Source organism: Anomaloglossus baeobatrachus, chromosome 5 (assembly GCF_048569485.1).
Source record: "Anomaloglossus baeobatrachus isolate aAnoBae1 chromosome 5, aAnoBae1.hap1, whole genome shotgun sequence".
Classification (NCBI taxonomy): Eukaryota; Metazoa; Chordata; class Amphibia; order Anura; family Aromobatidae; genus Anomaloglossus; species Anomaloglossus baeobatrachus.
In genome coordinates this window covers 271,501,618-271,524,707 of record NC_134357.1, presented here as the reverse complement: position 1 = coordinate 271,524,707, position 23,090 = coordinate 271,501,618, and the positions used below count along the sequence as shown (strand labels likewise).

Below are 23,090 nucleotides of genomic sequence, written 5' to 3'. Positions count from 1 at the left end.
GAGGCATAGCCTATACACCCAATTGTCTGGGTCTCCCAATGGAGCGACAAAGAAAGGCAATATATAGCGTCCTGGGATCCAGAACGAGGCAAGGGAAGTTAACCCCTGACATGACCAGGCCAGAGCTGGGTGTAACCAGCAGCAGGGAAAAGCCCGCCTGGATCATGACGCCACCGACCCTGAACAGTGAGATCCTAGAAGGTTGCCCCCCCAGCCAAGGAAACTGGCATCCGTCATCACGATTTTCCAGCGAAGAGACAGGAATGATCTCCCCTGAAAGACGAGGGGGGGGGGGGGGGGGACTCCTCTACCAGTCCAGTGATTTCTTGATCTGTCAGGGAAGTAGAACTAGGCGGTCCAGCGAATGAAGTGACCTGTCCCACGCAGATAGTAGACATCCCTGAAGAGGACGAGTATGGAACTAATTGAAGGGAACAGCTTCCATTGTGGCCATCGTCTTGCCTAGGATGCTCATGCAGAAACGGAGAGAGCAGGGAAAGGAGCGCTTGAGGGTCTGAATTCCCTTGCGGGAAGCAGAATGTTTTTTCTTGGGTAGGAAGACTCTTGCACATGTAGTGTTGAACGTCATTCCAAGGAAGGTGATACATTGAGCCGGGACCATTGACGATTTCACATAGTTCACTATCCAGCCGAGGCGAGCGAGGGTAGCCACATTGATCTGGAGGCTTTCCTGGAATTCAGCAGAGGAGGGAGCCTTTATCAAAATGTCATCCAGGTGGGGAATGGCGAGACTACCCTGGGTCTGAAGTATAGCCATTGCCATGGCCATTACCTTCGTGAAAACCCTGGGAGCTGCGGAAAGCCCGAACAGCAGTGCTGTGAACTGAAAGTGGTGATCGTGAATCACAAAGTGTAAGAATCTTTGATATGTTGGGAAAATGGGAATGTTCAGGTAGGCATCCTGGATGTCCACCGAGCAGTTATACTCCCCCGATTCGGCTCCATGGAGGCTATGACTGAGCACAGTGACTCCATGCGGAAGTGGTGGAGACGGACGCGCCTGTTCAGCAGTTTAAAGTCTAGAGTGGGGCGTACAGCCCTATCCTTTTTCGGAACCACAAAACGATTTCAACAAAAACCCAAATAGCACTCCTTCGGGAGAACGGGAATGACGATCCCAGAATCTAGGAGGGACTTAATGGCTGTGAAAAAACCCAGGATGACAGAATGTTCCTTGGGGGGACGGTATTCAAAAAAGCATGGGTGAGGGAATGAAGAAAATTCTATTTTTTAAACCATAAGAGACGACCCAAGCATCGTCAATTACGTAACCCCAGACGCTTCGGAACAGGCGGAGGCGACCGCCGACTCTAGGAGAGATCGCAGGCATGCAGAAAAGAATCTGTTGGATCTGGGACAGAAAGTCTTGTTCTGTTGACCACGGGGACGCCAAAAGGGTGTTGCTTTGAAGGAAGGCTTCCTTTTCTCCCGCCGCACAGGCGACCTATCCCGACGATTGCTACTGCCAGCGGAGAATTGATGAAAAAAACAAAAGGGGAAGGATTGCCTTTTGGGGGGACGCGGGGGTTTTTCAACTGAGGGAGGGAAGTACTGTTTCCCCCGGTCGTATCGGAGAGGATTTTGTTTAGCTTGGACCCGAAGAGTCTGGAGCCCTGGAAGGGGACACCGAAGAGGGACTTATTGGAGGCTGGGTCTACATTCAATGCTTGTAGCCACAGGGCCCTGCGTATTGTGGCGATGTTGCCTGCTGACATGGCTGTGGAGCCGGCGGTGTCGAGGGAAGCCGTGTGAAGGTACTTTCCTGCGTGAGCAATTTGATCTGAGAGATCAGCTAACTCAGAGGGAGGTGCGTCTGAAAGGATGCCCTGACGAAGCATCTTCGCCCAGACGGAAACAGCCTTTGAGACCCAGGTGGAGGCGAAGGCTGAGCAGAGTGCTGACCCCGAGGCCTCAAAGGCTGACTTGGGTAGGGATTCTATGGTTCTGTCAGACGGTTCCTTAAGGGAGGCACCGTCAAATAAAGGTAGGGTTGTACTAGAGGAGAGTCGTGAAACCAGGGGGTCCACGAGGGGGACTCTGACAACCTGCGGAGAAGGTCTGACACAAAGTGATAAAGAACCTGTGCGCGTTTACGTTTTTAAAAATGCTTCTCTGGATGTTCCCACTGTCTAGAATAGATCTCGTCGAATTCCTATTGGTTCGCAAAAACCCTCACAGGTTTCTTTGACCTCTTAAAGGGGATGGACTGACTAAGGGGGTCGGAGCCTTCTCTTTCACTTTGAGAGTCTGATTGATGGCATAATCAGACTGTCCATTATGCCGCTGAGCTTGGACATCTGTTCAGAATCCAAATCGGAGTTCTGGTCTGAGACTGCTAGGGTATCTGAGGAGGGAGAGCGAGAGTGCTATCCTGGAAGACATGAAGGGGGAAGGCGATCTGGATGATGAACTGGAGTGCGTTCGTTTCTCGGACCGCCCGTGTGTTCTGCCATGTTGGGGTGGGTATACCACCGGTTCCGACTAGCTCTGAGCAGTAAGAGGGGTTTTAAAGGCGGAGATTGGTAGTCATTCTATAACCGAAACCAACACGGGCCCCGGGAACGCGGCTTTAGACATTGTGGGAACTGCAGCCTTATCGGAGGTGAATATAAGCCTATTTATTTTTACGGGGCGAACAAGGGGAATGAGAAGGGGCTGTCCAAGTAGTGGACAACCCCTTTAAGTCACAATAAACCAACCCTTCTGGAAATGAAGTCTAAAAAAAAGATGAAAATTCAAGAGGGCAAAACTAGTAAAAAACAATACATCATAATAGTAACATTGGTTATTATGGTTATGCATTTATGGTTATTCCTCCAGTGCACATGTATGATATACTATTCTGAAAACTCAACTGCAATGATAGGTGCACTTTAAACTGTACTCTTGATTTAGCAATGCAGAGGACTTAATCTTGAGAGACCGAAATCATTTAGTAGAAAATACCTACTGTACATTTATCATGGGGAGTGTGCACCTGCACCAAACAAATGCATAAAATACCACAAGCTGTATTGCTTGGTTGCTGTAAGTCCTCTGGATGGAATGTGGTGTATGCAGTGCGAAGGCTGCAGCAGAGGTGTGTTGATTTAGCAAAGCTGTGTGTGCAGTCCGTGTGTTAAGGTGGTGTCACACACAGCGACGACGACAACGACGACGCTGCTACGTCACCATTTTCTGTGACGTAGCAGCGACGTCCCGTCGCTGTGTGTGACATCCAGCAACGAACTGGCCCCTGCTGTGAGGTCGCTGCTCATTGCTGAATGTCCAGCTTCATTTTTTGATCGTCGCTCTCCCGCTGTGACGCACACATCGCTGTGTGTGACAGCGAGAGAGAGCGACGAAATGAAGCGAGCAGGGGCCGGCATCTGGCAGCTGCGGTAAGCTGTACCAAGATAAACATCGGGTAACCAAGGGTTACCCGATATTTACCTTCGTTACCAGCGTCCGCCGCTCTCGCTGCCAGTGCCGACTCCTGCTCTCTGCACAAGTAGCTGCAGTACACATCGGGTAATTAACCCGATGTGTACTGTAGCTAGGAGTGCAGGGAGCCAGCGCTAAGCAGTGTGCGCAGCTCCCTGCTCTCTGCACATGTAGCTGCAGTACACATCGGGTAATTAACCCGATGTGTACTGTAGCTAGGAGTGCAGGGAGCCAGCACTAAGCAGTGTGCGTGGCTCCCTGCTCTCTGCACAGTGACGCGTGTCGTTATGATCGCTGCTGCGTCTGCTTTGTTTGACAGCTAAGCAGCGATCATAACAGCGACTTACAAGGTCGCTGTTGCGTCACAGAAAATGGTGACGTAACAGCGACGTCGTTGTCGCTGTCGCTATGTGTGAACCCAGCTTTAGTGTAGTGTATGTGTGTGCTGTGTATATACAATAAATATGAACACTAACAGTAGATCTATTACCTCCCTATTATACTTTAGTGCATTAACATTTTTGATATACGCCGCTACACATCTTTACACAGCCAGGGAAGTTTTAATTAATAAGAAATATGCTTTTTCTATTTTATGCTGTCTAAACCTGGGATGCGTCATATAGTACTGCCCATCCTGTAATCTGAAAAATATGGTCAATTATATTTAGGGTGATGGTGTTAACATTATTATCCATAGCATTCCTTTTACTTGTGACCTTTTGAAGTAGTGACTGCCAGAGGGAGACGACTACAGTGTCTTTCACAACCTTTTTGATGTTCAATAAGGTTAGCCTTCCTCGTATAACATTTCCCACACCGAGAACAGCAAAATGGCTTCTCGCCCGTGTGAATTCGCTGATGTGTAACAAGGTTAGATTTCGACGTAAAACATTTCCCACAGTTTGAACAGGAAAATGGTTTCTCCCCAGCATGAATTTTCTGATGTTCATCAAGATTACATTTCTTGGTAAAACACTTTCCGCACTCAGGGCAAGGAAATGGCTTTTCCCCTGTGTGAATTCTCTGATGTTTGACTAGGTTATACCTCCATGTAAAGCATTTACCGCATTCAGAACATGGATACCACTTCTGTGCTGTGTGAAAACTCTGATGCTGTATTAAATCAGATTTCTGAGTGAATAGTTTCCCACACACAGTGCATGAAAACAGTCTCTTGCCTGTATGATGAGTCTTCTCATGCCTAAAAAGTTCAGATTTTCTTGCGAAATGTTTTTCACACTCGTAACATGAAAATGGCTTCTCCCCCGTGTGAATTCTGTGATGCTCAACAAGATTGGACTTTTTCGTAAATGATTTCCCGCAATCTAAACATGTAAATGGCTTTTCGCCAGTGTGAATTCTTTGGTGTTGAATGTAGTCACATTTCTGAATAAAACTTTTTCCACATTCGGAACACGGAAATGGCTTCTCTCCTGTGTGAATTCTCTGATGTCGGATAAGATTTGTCTTCTTTTTAAAGTACTTTCCACATTCAGAACAGGGATATAGGTTTCCACAAACATAATCTCTGCTTCTGTTAAGAAATTGCTCCTCATTATTTGAGGGATCAATTGGTGGATCTCTACTGTGAAGGGTTGGGGGCTTATTTGTGCTGATATCTACTGGAATCTCTTCCTCTTTAAGCTGCATGTCATCTTCCATATCTGTATTCTCGTTTTCATCCTCATCAACTTTAATTTTAATATCAAGTAAATCTTCATCCTAAAACATACAAATAATCATGATCTAAAAATCGTTCTGGTTTTGAAGGGCTACTCTAGAGAGATAAAAATTGTTTGGGCTGTCCCTGTCCTCATACACTATGAATCTGAGCTTGCTACTGCAGTTCTAAATATCTTTAGATCTCTTGTAGATTAATATAATAGTAGCTGTTCCTCACCCCTCCCGTATGGGTCGTTACGTCACAAACCAGTGTAAAGCTCCATGCTGCATCACAGAACAGGGGGGATGTCAGATAGGAAGAGCAAGTACCCAGCGGCCACGCACCCGCCATGTTCCCTGTTCTAGGGATGGATTGAAGCAAATATCAGGGAGCTGGCAGGTAGGAAGAGGATGGAACCGGCGATCACAAGCCCCTTGTTCCCTGCTGCTGCATGGAGCTCTACACTGGTCTGTGATGTAACATCCCATACGGGGTGAAGAGCAGCTATTATTTTCTTGATTTATTAGTGATCTAAAGTTAGTAGAACTTTAATGACCAGCTCAGCTTCATAGTGTATGAAGGCAAGGACAGCGCAAACATTTTTATCTCGCCAGAGTACACCTTTAAGGAACTATTGAGACTTCAATTAATGATACCTGATGATCCAGTTGAACATCACTGTTATCTTCTTCCTCTAAATCATCAGCGGAAGAGAGAGGACTTGAACATATCTCTTCGAGCTCTTTATTTCTCTTCATTGATCTAACTAGAAGAAATAAAAAGACAATACATTGTTTGCATGTGAATATCAATTTGTGAGACGCTCAAATATAGTCAAAACTCCTAAGGCCCCGTCACACACAACGACATCGCTAACGAGATCACTAACGAGATCGTTGCTTCGTCACCGTTTCTGTGACGCAGCCGCAATCTCGTTATGTGACACCTTCCAGCAATCAGGCCCCTGCTGTGAAATCGCTAGTCGCAGCTGAATGGTTGGGACCATTTTCTTCAAAAGTGATGTCCTGCTGGGCAGGACGCATCGCTGTGTTTGACGCCTACCAACGACCTCCTAACACAGTCCCAACGCCCGCCGAGATCGTTATACAGGTCGCTGATCGTTACTGCGTCGTTGGTAAGATCTGACTGTGTGACATCTCACAAGCGACCTCCCAGCGATCCTTATCAGGTCACATCGTTTTCGGAATCACTGGTAAGTCGTTAAATGTGACGGGGGCTCTACACAACAGGGCAATTTTTATTTGTTCCTCACCTTCTTCCGAGAACCATATCTTTTCTATTTTTCTATCTACACAGCCTTGTGAGGCCTTATTTTTCGCCGGACGAGTTGTACTTTTGAGTGACACTATTAATTTTATCATGTGATGCACTAGAAAGCAGGGAAAAAATTCCAAGTACATTGAAATTGCAAAAAACGGGCAATTTCACAATTATTGTTTGGGTTTTTTATTTAACATTCACTATATTGTAAAACTGACTTGGCAAGATGATCCCCCAGATCAGTATGATTTCACAGATACCAAACATGCATAGTCTTTTTTTTATTTAGGTGGTTAAAAAAATTCTGAAATTTGTAAAATAAATAAAAAAAAATAATTTTTGCTTGTGTTGCCATTTTTTCTGAAAACCGTAACTCTTTCACTTTTTGGAATATAAGGCTGTGTGAGGGTTTATTTTTTTGCACCACAATTCTGGAGTATACATTTTTTCGCATTACGCAGTTTACCGACCAGATTCATTTAATTTATATTTTGATACATTGGACATATATCAACACAGCGATACAAAATATGTGTTGCTGTTTTTTTTTTTTTTTTTTTTAAATAGGGCAAAAGAGTAGGTGATTTTAATTTTTGTTCTTTGTTTGCTTTTTCATATTTTTCAAAAGGTTTTTTTTTCACTTTTTACTGTATTTAGTATTTTCCTTAAAGGAAACCTGTCAGGTGCAATATGCACCCACAAGCACAAGCTGTTCTGAGTGCATATTAGTAATTCTTGACTAACAGTCCCTGTATACACTAGCATAGATAGAAATATTTTTTCTAATTATCTCTCTAACGATTGTGGACCCCTGGAAGCAATAGGAGGTGCACAACGGCCGTCATCCCCTGGGGGCCTGCACCCGGCTCTACCCCTGCTTTTTAATGCGCTTCTTGGATTAAATAAAGCACGTTTTCTGATATAGAATGGATTGTGCAGTTGCCTTCTAATCTCCTGGGACAAATATTGGAATTCTTTTCCCTCTTCAACGTGCACCCATGACCAGTGTACTATTGGATAAAGACCCGAGCATTACCTATTCCTTCCCTACACCATTTCAAGGTATAACGCGGTGGTGCAGAACCGCATCTGTTTTTGTATACTATAGGGATTACTAATATGCACCCAGAACTGCTCATGGTTCTGGGTACATATTGCACCTGACAGGTTCGCTTTAAGGGACTTAAAGCTGCAATCATCTAATTGCTTGTGCTATACATAGCAGCGTATCAGCATTGCTATGTATAGCTAAAATCATGATCTCTCCTATAAACGTCAGCTAAACACTGTCTTTCAAAGGAGTATTGCACTGACAAGCATGGGTGGTGACCAGCAGACCCCCAACTGATTAACCCCTTAACGACCGCGGGCAGTAAAATTACATCCTAGCGGTCATAACGTTACTGCCCGCGGTCTGCTGGCAGCAGCATGCCGCGATCAGCGGACATCTCAGCTGACTTTCACAGCTGAGATGTGTGCTTGCTAGGCACGAGCAGAATCGTTATCTGCTCGTGCCGTTTAACCCCTGAAATGGCGCTGTCAATATGTGACAGCGCCATTATAAACGCGATCGCGGTAAAGTTTTACTTACCGCCTGATACCGGAAGTCACGTGACATGATCGCGCGACTTCCAATGGTTGTCATGGTAGCACAGGGTCATGTGATGACTCCTGTGCTAGACATGAACTACTTTCACTTTCGCTTTCCATGGAGGCCAGGGAAGCAGGAAGTGCACGTATCTGCTGTTTACAGCTGTGTAGCTGTGATCAGCAGATAGTGCAGAGCAATCGGATTGCTGATCGCAATAGCCCCCTAGGGGGACTAGTAAAATAAAAGAAGGGAATTTTGTTTACTTACCGTAAATTCCTTTTCTTCTAGCTCCTATTGGGAGACCCAGACAATTGGGTGTATAGCTTCTGCCTCCGGAGGCCACACAATGTATTACACTTTAAAAAGTGTAACCCCTCCCCTCTGCCTATACACCCTCCCATGGACCACGGGCTCCTCAGTTTTGGTGCAAAAGCAGGAAGGAGGAAACTTATAAATTGGTCTAGGGTAAATTCAATCCGAAGGATGTTCGGAGAACTGAAGACCATAACCCAAAAGAATAACCAGCCCAAAGGGCACAGGGGTGGGTGCTGGGTCTCCCAATAGGAGCTAGAAGAAAAGGAATTTACGGTAAGTAAACAAAATTCCCTTCTTCTTTGTCGCTCCATTGGGAGACCCAGACAATTGGGACGTCCAAGAGCAGTCCCTGGGTGGGTAAAAGAATACCTCAATAAGAAGAGCCGAAAACGGCCCCCTCTTACAGGTGGACAACCGCCGTCTGAAGGACTCGCCTACCTAGACTGGCGTCTGCCGAAGCATAGGTATGCACTTGATAGTGCTTCGTGAAAGTGTGCAGACTAGACCACGTAGCTGCCTGACACACCTGCTGAACCGTTGCCCGGTGCTGCAATGCCCAGGACGCACCTACAGTTCTGGTAGAATGGCCTTTCAGCCCTGAAGGGAGCGGAAGGTTGACTTGGATGCCTGAGTCCATACGCTGGCCAGCGACAAGGACAAAAAAGCGCATCTGAACGGCACAGGGGCGCCGTGCGAGACACGTAGAACCGGAGTGCTCTCACTAGATCCAAAGAGTGCAAAACCTTTTCACACTGGTGAATTGGATTATGGCAACAGGAAGGCCAGGAGATATCCTGATTTAGATGAAAAGGAGATACCACCTTAGAGAGAAATTCCGGGACAGGACGAAGAACCACCTTATTCTGGTGGAAAACCAGGAAGTGAGCCTTTCCTCTCAGCGCTGCAAGTTCAGACACTCTCTGAAGAGATGTGACTGTCACCAGGAAGGCCACCTTCTGCGAAAGACGGGAGAGAGAGACATCCCGCAGCAGCTCAAATGGCGGCTTTTGAAGAGCCGTCAGGACTCTGCTAAGATCCCAGGGTTCCAACGGACGTTTGCAAGGTGGGACCATGTGGCAGACCCCCTGCAGGAACGTGCTGACCTGCGGAAGCCTGGCTAGACGCTTTTGAAAGAAAAACACGGAGAGCGTGGATACTTGGCCCTAGAGAGAGTCGAGGGACAAACCCTAGTCCATTCCAAATTGTAGGAATGAAAGGAATGTGGGTAAGGCAAACGGCCATGGAGGAAAGCCGTTATCAGCGCACCAGGATAGAAAGACTTGCCAAGACCTGTAATAGATCTTGGCTGACGTTGGCTTCCTGGCTTGTCTCGTGGTGGCAATGACATCCTGAGATAACCCTGAAGACTCCAGGAGTCAGGCACCAATGGCCACCTAGTCAAGTTGAGGGCCACAGAATTCAGATGGAAAAAACGGGCCTTGTGACAGCAAGTCTGGGCGGTCTGGAAGTGCCCACGGTTGACCCACCGTGAGATGCCACAGATCCGGATACCACGACCGTCTCGGCCAGTCTGGAGCGACGAGAATGGTGCGACGGCAGTCGGACCTGATCCTGCGTAGTACCCTGGGCAGCATCGCCAGAGGGGGAAACACATAAGGCAGTCGAAACTGCGACCAATCCTGGACTAAAGCGTCCGCTGCCAGAGGTCTGTGATCCTGAGACCGTGCCATCAAGGCCGGGACCTTGAGAGATCGACGTCCTGCGTTCCTCAGGGGCGATGGATCTCTCGAAGCACTTCTGGGTGCAGAGACCATTCCCCCGCGTCCATGCCCTGACGACTGAGAAAATCTGCTTCCCAGTTTTCTACGCCCGGGATGTGAACTGCGGAGATGGTGGAGCCTGTGGTTTCCACCCACTGCAGAATCCGCCGGACTTCCTGGAAGGCTTGACGACTGCAAGTGCCGCCTTGGTTTGCGAACGGCACTGCCTCCATAGCTGCAACCATCTTCCCCAGGAAGTGCATGAGGCGCCTTAAGGGGTGTGACTGACTCCGAAGAAGTGATTGCACCCCCGCTTGCAGAGAAAGCTGCTTGTCCCTGGAGAGTCGCCAGAGCGACGGCAAGGCTTTGTTGACACGCCACCTGAGAAGGGGCCCAGAAGTGAAGAAACGAGCCGCACGACGAGAACTGAACTCTATCCTGTAACCATGAGACAGACTGTCTCTCACCCATCGGTCTTGAACTTGTGGCCACCAGGGGCCGCCAAAGCGGGAGAGCCTGCCACCGACCGGGGATGCGGCTAGGGTAGGCCGAGAGCCATGAGGAGGCCGTTTTGGAGGCATTGCCCCCCGCGGCCTTTTGGGGTCGTGACGTGGGCTGCCACGCATACGAGTTCCTCTGGCCTTTCTCCGACCTGTTGGACGAAGAAGAATGTGGCTTGGCGGAGGGACAAAAGGACCGAAACCTCGATTGGATTTTTCCTTTCTGAGGTCTCTTAGGTTTGGATTGGGGTAAGGAGGAGTCCTTTCCCTTGGATTCCTTAATAATATCATCCAATCGTTCGCTAAATAAACGGTCGCCAGAAAAAGGCAAACCAGTTAAGAACCTTTTTGAAGCCGAGTCTGGTTCCCATTTGCGCAGCCACATGGCCCTGCGAACCGCCACGGAGTTAGCATATGCTACAGCCGTGCGGCTAATGGAGACCAGGACGGCATTCATGGCGCAGGACGAAAAGGCTGATGCCCGAGAGTCAAAGACGGAACATGCGGAGCAAAATTCCATGTGACAGCATTAAACTCCTTCAGACAAGCCTAGATTGCTTGGAGAGCCCACACGGCTGCAAAGGCCGGGGCGAAAGACGTGCCCGTGGCCTCATAGATGGACGTCACCAAGAGCTCTATCTGTCAGTCAGTGGCATCCTTCAGGGATGAGCCATTTGCAACAGACACCACGGACCTAGCAGCCAATTTGGAGACTGGAGGATCCATCTTGGGAGAACGAGCCCAACTCTTAGCGACTTCAGATGGCAAGGGGTAACGCGTGTCAGTGTGACGTTTAACCCAGCACTTGTCCGGGACCGCTCCGGGTTTCTGGACAGCATCCCTGAAGTTAGAGTGATCAAAAAAAAAACGTATTGCGTGTACGTTTGGGGAACCGAAACTGGTGTTTCTCCTGCTGAGAAGCCGACTCCTCTAAAGGAGGGGGCGGAGGAGAGCGAACCAGCACCTGGATGATGGAGATCATTTACTAAGGCGTCCCCCTCAGGAGTATCAAGGTTAAGGGTGAAGTCAGGGCCAGAGCCCTGAGCTCCCCTGTCCGCCTCGTCTTCCTGAAAGTCCTCAAGCTGGGATCCCTAGCAGCGTGAGGAAGTCAGGGAAGAGTCCCAGCGAGACCGCTTAGCCGGTCTTGGACTGCGGTCCGGGCAGGAGTCCTCCGCCTGAGACCTAGGGCTCAACCTGGGAGCGCGTTGCGGTGTAAACCAAGCGGGGCCTGGATGAGACAAGCTAACAGGGCCAGGGCCTGTGAAAGGTCCGGTCTGGACTGCAATGCCTCAAGGAGCCTAGAAGACCATTTGATCATATGAAAATGACTGAGGGCCAACACCGGTGACTTTGTCCCTGCAGCCTGCTCAGGGGGAGCAGGGGGGTCTACATGAGCAGAGGGGCCCACCAGTGCCCGAGGCTCCGGCTGAGCAAGCGAGGCAGGAGTCGAGCATTGCTCACAGTGAGGGTAGGTGTATCCCGCCGGTAACATAGCCCCACAAGAGGTACAGACCGCGAGAAAAACCTGTGCCTGTTGTCTCCTAGGAGAGTGACCACTGAAGGTTAAATGTGAACAAAGGGTATACAGTCTGTCCAAACCGAAATATATATAATATATACATATGTATTCGGCACTCTAGGGGGACCAGCACTGGGTGCTGTGTTCACCCTGAGCTCCCCTGAGAAGCACCCACTGGCAGAACGCCAGAAAATGGCCGCCGGAGCTCTCAGGGGAGGAGCGGGGCCGAGGGCGGCGCCAGCAAAGAGCGGGAGTCTGGGTTCCCCACAGTGGTCAGTGAGGGGGGAGGAAGACATGCAGGATGTTCCAGCCCTCACATCCGACGTCATGTCGGTAATCCCGCCCTTAGCCCTGACAGGCAGGCCCGGGGGCGGGATTTTCGCGACTAGGCCGCGGTGAAGCCGGGGACTAAATTTGAGGCCGCGCCCGACCAGCAGGCCCGGTCGGCGCGGGAGTCCACCTGCCTCCTCAGTTTTACAACTACCACGGCTTCCAGGAGGAAGGTGCGCTCCCTGTACAGTCCCCAATGGGGACACAGAGTACCTTGAAGTAGCAGGGCCCGGTCCCTGGGGTTGAAAAGGCTCCGGTGGCAGGTTCCACCAGGGGCTGCGGATAGAGTACGGTCCCAGCAAATGGATGACCGCTCAGGTCCCACTTCTCCCAGCCGCATAAGGGATGGTGAAGGAGACGGCCTGTGGCTCCAGCCTCCGTACCCGCAATGGGTACCGTCTGGGGCCTCCACAGTGGCCAGTGAGGGGGGAGGAAGACATGCAGGATGCTCCAGCCGTCACATCCGACATCATGTCGGTAATCCCGCCCTTTACCCCTGACAGGCAGGCCCCGGGGCGGGATTTTCGCGACAAGGCCGCGGTGAAGCCGGGGGCTAAAGTTGAGGCCGCGCCCGACAAGCAGGCCCGGTCGGCGCGGAAGTCCATCTGCCTCCTCAGTTATACAACTACCGCGGCTTCCGGGAAGAAGGTGCGCTCCCTGTACAGTCCCCAATGGGGACACAGAGTACCTTGAAGTAGCAGGGCCCGGTCCCTGGGGTTGAAAAGGCTCCGGTCCGGCAGGTTCCACCAGGGGCTGCGGATGGAGCACGGTCCCAGCAAATGGATGACCGCTCAGGTCCCACTTCTCCCAGCCGCATAAGGGATGGTGAAGGAGACGGCCTGTGGCTCCAGCCTCCGTACCCGCAATGGGTACCGTCTGGGGCCTCCACAGTGGCCAGTGAGGGGGGAGGAAGACATGCAGGATGCTCCAGCCGTCACATCCGACATCATGTCGGTAATCCCGCCCTTTACCCCTGACAGGCAGGCCCCGGGGCGGGATTTTCGCGACTAGGCCGCGGTGAAGCCGGGGGCTAAACTTGAGGCTGCGCCCGACAAGCAGGCCCGGTCGGCGCGGAAGTCCATCTGCCTCCTCAGTTATATGACTACCGCGGCTTCCGGGAAGAAGGTGCGCTCCCTGTACAGTCCCCAATGGGGACACAGAGTACCTTTAAGTAGCAGGGCCCGGTCCCTGGGGTTGAAAAGGCTCCGGTCCGGCAGGTTCCACCAGGGGCTGCGGATGGAGCACGGTCCCAGTAAATGGATGACCGTTCAGGATCCCACTTCTCCCAGAGCCGCATAAGGGATGGTGAAGGAGACGGCATGTGGCTCCAGCCTTTGTACCCGCAATGGGTACCTCAACCTTAACAACACCGCCGACATAGTGGGGTGAGAAGGGAGCATGCCGGGGACCCCGTGGGGGTCCTCTTTTCTTCCAACCGACAACTAAGTCATGAGAATGCATGAGTGGATGTGTGTCTCCTTCCACACAAAGCATAAAAACTGAGGAGCCCGTGGTCCACGGGAGGGTGTATAGGCAGAGGGGAGGGGTTACACTTTTTAAAGTGTAATACTTTGTGTGGCCTCCGGAGGCAGAAGCTATACACCCAATTGTCTGGGTCTCCCAATGGAGCGACAAAGAAAAAAAGTTTTAAGAAATTTAAAAAAAACAAAAAAAAAAAAACATAAAAGTTCAAATCACCCCCCTTTTGCCGAATTGAATATTAAAGGGTTAAAAAAATAAAAAATATACACACATTTGGTATCGCCGCGTTCAGAAACGCCCGATCAAAATATAAAATCAATTAATCTGATCAGTAAACGGCGTAGCGGCAAAAAAATTCCAAACACCAAAATGACTTTTTTTGTCGCCACAACGTTTGTGCAAAATGCAATAACAGGCGATCAAAACGTAGCATCTGCGCAAAAATGGTACCGTTAAAAACGTCAGCTCGAGTCGCAAAAAATAAGCTGTCACTGAGCCATAGATCTTGAAAAATGAGAACGCTACGGCTCACGGAATATGGCGTAAAATGTGCACCACTTTTTTCAGACAAACTTCCGAATTTTTTTTAACCCCTTATATAAAAGTATATCTATACATGTTTGATGTCTACGAACTCGCACTGACCTGAGGCATCACACCCATACATCAGTTTTACCATATAGTGAACACAGTGAATAAAATATCTCAAAAACCATAGTGCTATTGCACTTTTTTTTGCAATTTTTCTGCATTTGGAATTTTTTTGCCATTTTCCAGTACACTATATGGTAAATCCTATGGTTTCATTGAAACGTACAGTTCGTTCCGCAAAAAAATGAGCCCTCACATGACTATATTGACTGAAAAATAAAAGTTACGTCTCTCAAAAAAAGAATGTCGAAAAAAACCGGAAAGCGAAAAATCGGCCGGTCGTGAAGGGGTTAAAGATAGCCATAATTTCCCATCAAAGATGCAGGCTTAAAGTGTGACCCACATCAAACTCAGGGACATGACCATTGATCTACATGTACAGGCTGTATAATGGTAAAAGGAAGAGATATACACTACATGCTATGATTTTACCTGTACTGAAGGTAATGTCAAATTAACTTGCATTGCAAACTACATGATCAGTTTAGATTAAAAGCAGAGTCTTGCAGATGTAGAACAGTATATGAGGCTAAGCAAATGCTTTTTGTTTCTTCAAGAGTACGGTGTAGAACAAAGTGTTGGACTCGTCTGTATACGGCAGCAATTATTACTTACTTGTGGTGATCTCTACAGGACTTTCTTCTTCTTTACACTGCTGGTCACCCATCTCATACATCTCTTCTTCTTCTTCCTCCTGCTCCTCTTCTTCTTTAACTTCTACTTTAATATCATTCAGATCTTCAGCCTAACAAAAAAAAAATCAAAATGAATCATTTTGCCTCAATCCCTTGATTTTATCATATTCTGAAAGGTAATAAGAGTCAATGTTACCTACCAGATGATCGTCCTCCGAACTATCCTGGGAAAAATAGGGAGTGTGACATCTCTCTGACGGCTCTTTCTCTGTAGATCACAGAAGATACAGAATACATTGATTTTATGTTTTGCTGGAAGTTGGGTCCTCCACAAGGATTGATACCCACTGCTTACCTAGTGATGTGTGGGGCTTATGGTTCTCCATCACAACGTCCTTGTGTCCTTCTAAATACTCCCAATCCTGCAAAAAGACGAGACATACTGTCAAGAACAAGACATACAATGATACAGTCATCATACAATGGATGTAGCAATAGGCAAGGTGGCAGTGCCCTGCTCTGTGAAGGTATAAGGTACACTACTCAGGTTATTAAACAAAGCAGCGCTGGAAACCGGAGAAGATGGTGACCGGTGAGTATATTACTTCATTTACACTACACTACATATATTACATATACATTTACACAGGGTTAGGGAACAAATGAGAGTACTTATTTAAAGCACCACTTCAGGTTTTATTTCTAGTTCAGGGCTGGAGTGGTGCTACTATTCTAAAATCTCTGAACCTAATATTATATTTACCACCTGCCACCTTCAGCTCCTCCTGCCACTGCTCAGGTCCCGTGTAGCCATCTTGAGACTGCAACTTCTTACTAGCCGGACGTCAGAGGTAACGGTCAGAAGCTCACAAATGCAAGTCTATGAGAGCAAGAATACTTACATTGAAAAGTGACCTCTGGCTCACTCCAACAAACACTGGAGCGATCTGGCAAATCAGAAACTGTTGGAGACCAACTGAGTGGCGCCAATAAAAGAAGAAGATGATTGCTGGTAAGTATAAGGCTGAGGTGCGCACACTGCGTTTTTACCTGCGCTTTTTTGCGTTTTTGCTGCAGAAATTTCTTGAGAAAATGGTTGTACCTTTCTGCAGACATTTCCCAGCAAAACCTATGGCAAAAAAAATTAGCTGTGCGCACACTGGGTTTTTTTCTTAAGAAAATTCTTTCAGTAGATTTTCTTGAGAAAAAAAATGAGCATGTCACTTCTTTTCTGCAGGTACCTGCGTTATTCACTCCATTCACTGTAATGTAATCATGAAATCACGCAGGGAATAACACAGGTAGCAAATGCTGTGCGTTTCATTGCGTTTTCCTGCGTTATTTCACGTTTTTCGGGACATAATGTTCATCACTGCCCTGCGTTTTGACAGGAAGAGGAAGCGGAGCAGAGAGTAAATACACACAGATCACACTCAATCCCTGGACGCCACACGGAAGCACTTCCGTGTGACCTCCGTCGGGTGCCCGTGCAGTCGGTGTCCCGCTCCTTGCCAGCCCCGCGGCTGCCCGCACTGCAGTATCAGCAGCTTCTCACACTGCAGTGCGGGCAGCCGCGGGGGATGACGAGTGCCGCTGTCAGGAAGTTAGTGAGATCATTACCTGCTGTGACGATCTCCTGCACTCCTGACGTCAGCGGTGTCACTGCCTTCCATTGCCCGCCGCGTTCTCACATCACGTCTCGCGGGTGGCCCGAGACTGTCATTAGCAATGACGTCATAGGCTCCCATGATACTGCTGAGAACGCGGCGGGCAATGGAAGTCAGTGACAGCGCTAACATCAGGAGTGCAGGAGATCGTCACAGCAGGTAATAATCTCATCTAACCTCCTGACAGCAGCACTTGTCATCCCCTGCAGTGACCTGGGCTGACCTATTGATGTTAGCTCAGGTCACTGCACTACTCTCCCAGCCAATGGGGAACATTCTGTTCTTCATTGACTGGGACAGTGACTATGGTATGGATCGTCGTGGGACCCCCTTATTGGATTACGCCGGACCCGGATTTGACTGTTCTTTTCAATAAAATGGTGAAAGAGGGGAGTGTTTTTTTCAAATAAAACTTTTGTTGTCTATTTTTTTTTTTTACTGACTGGGTTGGTGATGTCAGGTATCTGATAGACGCGTGATATCACTAACCCCAGGGCTTGATGCCAGGTGACATTACACATCTGGTATCAACCCAATATATTACCCCGTTTGCCACCGCAACAGGGCAACGGGATGAGTTGGGGAAAAGCGCCAAGATTGGCACGTCTAATTGATCCGCCACTTCTGGGGCGGCTGTGGCCTGCTATTTTTAGGCTGGGGAGTGTCCAATAATGGTGGACTTCCCTAGTCTGAGAATACCAGACCACAGCTGTCCGCTTTACCTTGGCTGGTGATCAAATTTGGGGGTGACCCCACGTTTTTTGTTTTAAATTATATAATGTAAAATAACAGCGTGGGGTGCCCTCTATTTTGGATTACCAGCCAATGTAAAGCTGCCAGCTGTGGTCTGAAGGCTGCAGGCGTCTTCTTTACCCTAGCTAGCTACAAAAGATATGGGGGACCCCACGTGGTTTTTTTTTTTTTATTTTTTTTAATTCATCTATCCATCTGTCTGTCTATCCATCTATCTATCAATTATCTATATTATTAATTGCTGTTAAAGGATTAAAAAACGCAGGGACCAACCTGCAAAAATAGGAACCAAAATGCGGTAAAAACGCATGCGTTTTTCGGTGCGTTATTGGTGTGTTTTTTTAACGTAGGTGCGCTAATCGTTCACTCTCAAGACATTTCTTAAGAAATTTCTTGAGAAAAATCGTTTTTCTAGGTTTTTCTAGTGCGCACATAGCCTTACACTAGGGGCTGGAGCTTACATTAGTAGTACCACTTCAGCAAAGAACAATATTGAGTTCCCGTACGTTTCTTAGTGCACAGACATAAATCCAATGAAATCCATAACAAATTGAAAAAAAATCATCCAGCACTTAAAAAAGGATGCTTTAATCCAGCGCTTATAAAAAATTGATGTTGGGGACCCCGAAACGCATAAACACGTTATAAAGTATGTGATTTCTACATTGTGGTGTTACCTGGATATGCCATCAGAGTTGAAATTTTTATTGATTTGGAATAAAGCATACATTTTTAAGCGCTGGATGATTTTTTTTGATTTCTTAAGGAGTACCACTCCAGTTCTGTGAGAAAAACCAAAACGCTATACTGGTGCTAAACGTTGGTTTGACTCAAAGCAGCCGATCCCTTGTACACTGAGCAGGTATAAGAAATTAAAATTTAGTGAACGAGCTCCATACTTTTTTCTTTTTTTAGTACATATTGGGGGATGTCGCTGCTTCCAGGGCGCATCAACTTTATAAACCATCTATTCCACACATTGTAATTGTGAGCTATGCTTAGTTCACTTTTCACTCCCCCTTCAGATGAGGCTGGTTTGGCACATGGACAGTAGTGTTTAGGGACCATTCATAATAAAAGGTACACCTTCACATGGTTGGATGGCTTATGGACTCTTTGATCAAAAATCGCTAAGGCCGGTTTCACACATCCGTTTTTTCACCGGTTTGCCGGATATGGCGCACGACAGTACAGTTTATACAGTACAATGGCAGCGCCGCAACTTCCGGGTCACATGCTCCGGTCACATGACAGCATGTGACCGGCACTTGTCGCGCTGCCATTGTACTGTATACAGTGTACTGGCGTGCGCCGTATCCGGCAAACCGGCGAAAAGCCGGATGTGTGAAACCGGCCTAACTAATTACCTTACATTTTTAACATTCATAGAAATACTTCATGTATTCATTAATCACAGTGTGCTGCTGCACTGTGTATGTATATGTCTGTATATTGGCCACACAATGGATTTTTGCACGTGTATATTAGTTCAATACAAAAGGTGTGCGGGTCCTAAATTCTTGCTCTTGTGTGGTCATCCTGATTCTCCCATGTTCTGACCACTGCTTGCTTTGCGATTTTGTCAGTGAAGTGGCATCTTGGCATTGCCCCTGCGTAGATACCTTTCATGTCTCTAGTTCGCGCCTCTGGCTGGCAGCACTTCCGTGAAAGCAATCTACTGGACTCCATTATAGACCAGATCCCTAGACACGGGTTAAACGGTGAAGCTCGGGGATCCTCCAGGACTTGCCAAATGGAGTGGCTTGTGCCATGCCTGTTACAGGTAAACGTTTTGAACCTGTGGCTCAGGTGGATCATAGTTTGAACATAACATCTCTGGGCAGGGGATGAAACCAAAGACAGTATAGAGACACAGACAGCATGGGTTTGCAGCTGTTGCTTGCTGTTAGGCAAAATATATTTGAAAACAGGCAAGAAGAAGGGAATTTTGTTTACTTACCGTAAATTCCTTTTCTTCTAGCTCCAATTGGGAGACCCAGACAATTGGGGTGTATAGCTATGCCTCCGGAGGCCACACAAAGTATTACACTAAAAGTGTAACGCCCCTCCCCTTCTGCCTATACACCCCCCGTGCTCACGGGCTCCTCAGTTTTGGTGCAAAAGTAAGAAGGAGGAAAAAATTATAAATTGGTTTAAAGGAAATTCAATCCGAAGGAATATCGGAGAACTGAAACCACTCAACATGAACAACATGTGCACACAAAAAACAGGGGCGGGTGCTGGGTCTCCCAATTGGAGCTAGAAGAAAAGGAATTTACAGTAAGTAAACAAAATTCCCTTCTTCTTTGTCGCTCCATTGGGAGACCCAGACAATTGGGACGTCCAAAAGCAGTCCCTGGGTGGGTAAATAATACCTCATAATAGAGCCGTAAACGGCTCCGTCCTACAGGTGGGCAACCGCCGCCTGAAGGACTCGCCTACCTAGGCTGGCATCTGCCGAAGCATAGGTATGCACCTGATAGTGTTTCGTGAAAGTGTGCAGGCTGCCTGACACACCTGCTGAGCCGTAGCCTGGTGCCGCAAGGCCCAGGACTCTCCCACGGCCCTGGTAGAATGGGCCTTCAGCCCTGAGGGAACCGGAAGCCCCGAGGAACGATAAGCTTCGAGAATTGGTTCCTTGATCCACCGAGCCAGGGTTGATTTGGAAGCTTGTGTCCCTTTACGCTGGCCAGCGACAAGGACAAAGAGTGCATCCGAGCGGCGCAGGGGCGCCGTACGAGAAATGTAGAATCTGAGTGCTCTCACCAGATCTAACAAGTGCAAATCCTTTTCACATTGGTGAACTGGATGAGGACAAAAAGAGGGTAAGGAGATATCCTGATTGAGATGAAAAGGGGATACCACCTTAGGGAGAAATTCCGGAACCGGACGCAGAACCACCTTGTCCTGGTGAAACACCAGGAAAGGGGCTTTGCACGACAACGCTGCTAGCTCAGACACTCTCCGAAGTGAAGTGACTGCTACTAGGAAGACCACTTTCTGCGAAAGGCGTGAGAGAGAAATATCCCTCATTGGCTCGAACGGTGGTTTCTGAAGAACCATCAGCACCCTGTTCAGATCCCAGGGTTCTAACGGACGCTTGTAAGGAGGGACGATGTGACAAACCCCCTGCAGGAACGTGCGTACCTGTGGAAGTCTGGCTAGGCGCTTCTGAAAAAACACAGAGAGCGCAGAGACTTGTCCCTTAAGGGAGCCGAGCGACAAACCCTTTTCCAATCCGGATTGAAGGAAGGACAGAAAAGTGGGCAAGGTAAATGGCCAGGGAGAAAAACCCTGAGCAGAGCACCACGACAGGAATATTTTCCACGTCCTGTGGTAGATCTTGGCGGACGTTGGTTTCCTAGCCTGTCTCATAGTGGCAATGACCTCTTGAGATAAACCTGAAGACGCTAGGATCCAGGACTCAATGGCCACACAGTCAGGTTGAGGGCCGCAGAATTCAGATGGAAAAACGGCCCTTGAGACAGCAAGTCTGGTCGGTCTGGTAGTGCCCACGGTTGGCCGACCGTGAGATGCCACAGATCCGGGTACCACGACCTCCTCGGCCAGTCTGGAGCGACGAGGATGGCGCGGCGGCAGTCGGCCCTGATCTTGCGTAACACTCTGGGCAACAGTGCCAGAGGAGGAAACACATAAGGGAGTTGAAACTGCGACCAATCCTGAACTAAGGCGTCTGCCGCCAGAGCTCTGTGATCTTGGGACCGTGCCATGAATGTCGGGACCTTGTTGTTGTGCCGGGACGCCATTAGGTCGACGTCCGGCCTGCCCCAGCGGCAACAGATCTCCTGAAACACGTCCGGGTGAAGGGACCATTCCCCTGCGTCCATGCCCTGGCGACTGAGAAAGTCTGCTTCCCAGTTTTCTACGCCCGGGATGTGGACTGCGGATATGGTGGAGGCTGTGGCTTCCACCCACAGCAGAATCCGCCGGACTTCCTGGGAGGCTTGCCGACTGCGTGTCCCGCCTTGGTGGTTGATGTATGCCACCGCTGTGGAGTTGTCCGACTGAATTCGGATCTGTTTGCCTTCCAGCCACTGCTGGAACGCCTTTAGGGCAAGATACACTGCCCTTATCTCCAGAACATTGATCTGAAGGGAGGACTCTGTCTGAGTCCAAGTACCCTGAGCCCTGTGGTGGAGAAAGACCGCTCCCCACCCTGACAGGCTCGCGTCCGTCGTGACCACCGCCCAGGATGGGGGCAGGAAGGATTTCCCCTTCGACAGAGAAGTGGGGAGAAGCCACCACTGAAGGGAAGCTTTGGCTGCCCGAGAAAGGGAGACGTTCCTGTCGAGGGACGTCGACTTCCTGTCCCATTTGCGAAGAATGTCCCATTGAAGTGGGCGCAGATGAAACTGCGCAAAAGGAACTGCCTCCATTGCTGCCACCATCTTCCCTAGGAAGTGCATGAGGCGCCTCAGGGGGTGTGACTGACCTTGAAGGAGAGATTGCACCCCTGTCTGTAGTGAACGCTGTTTGTTCAGCGGAAGCTTCACTATCGCTGAGAGAGTATGAAACTCCATGCCAAGATATGTCAGTGATTGGGCCGGTGTCAGATTTGACTTTGGGAAATTGATGATCCACCCGAAACTCTGGAGAGTTTCCAGAGCAATGTTCAGGCTGTGTTGGCATGAGAGGGCGCCTTGACAAGCAGATCGTCTAAGTAAGGGATCACCGAGTGTCCCTGAGAGTGTAGGATTGCCACCACTGTTGCCATGACCTTGGTGAAGACCCGTGGGGCTGTCGCCAGGCCAAAAGGCAGTGCCACGAACTGAAGGTGTTCGTCCCCTATGGCGAAACGCAGGAAGCGCTGATGCTCTGGTGCAATCGGTACGTGGAGATAAGCATCTTTGATGCCTATTGATGCCAGGAAATCTCCTTGGGACATTGAGGCGATGACGGAGCGGAGCGATTCCATCCGGAACCGCCTGGTTTTCACATGCTTGTTGAGCAGTTTTAGGTCCAGAACGGGACGGAAGGATCCGTCCTTTTTTGGCACCACGAACAAGTTGGAGTAAAAACCGTGACCCCGTTGCTGAAGAGGAACAGGGATCACCACTCCTTCCGCCTTCAGAGTGCCCACCGCCTGCAGAAGAGCCTCGGCTCTGTCGGGGGGCGGAGATGTTCTGAAGAATCGGGACGGAGGACGAGAGCTGAACTCTATCCTGTAACCTTGAGATAGAATGTCTCTCACCCATCGGTCTTTTACTTGTGGCAGCCAGGCGTCGCAAAAGCGGGAGAGCCTGCCACCGACCGAGGATGCGGTTTGAGGAGGCCGAAAGTCATGAGGAGGCCGCTTTGGGAGCGGTTCCTCCGGCGGTCTTTTTAGGACGTGACTTAGACCGCCATGCATCGGAGTTCCTCTGATCTTTCTGAGGCCTTTTGGACGAGGAGAATTGAGACCTGCCCGCGGGCCGAAAGGACCGAAACCTCGATTGTACCTTCCGTGGTTGAGGTCTGTTTGGTTTGGACTGGGGTAAGGATGAATCCTTTCCCTTGGATTGTTTAATGATTTCA

The 23,090-nt window shown here is 48.9% G+C and overlaps 1 protein-coding gene across 1 annotated transcript in view; it reads right to left on the bottom strand.

Moving 5' to 3' along the window:
- Positions 1 to 296: 296 nt before the first annotated feature.
- Positions 297 to 23,090, bottom strand: part of LOC142311259 (uncharacterized) — a 76,190-nt gene continuing 53,396 nt past the window's right edge. Inside the window, exon 8 of the mRNA XM_075349500.1 lies at positions 297 to 4,954. Coding sequence (XP_075205615.1) covers positions 4,153 to 4,954 — 802 coding nt within the window. The 3' untranslated portion in view covers positions 297 to 4,152. The remainder of the gene's footprint in view (positions 4,955 to 23,090) is intronic.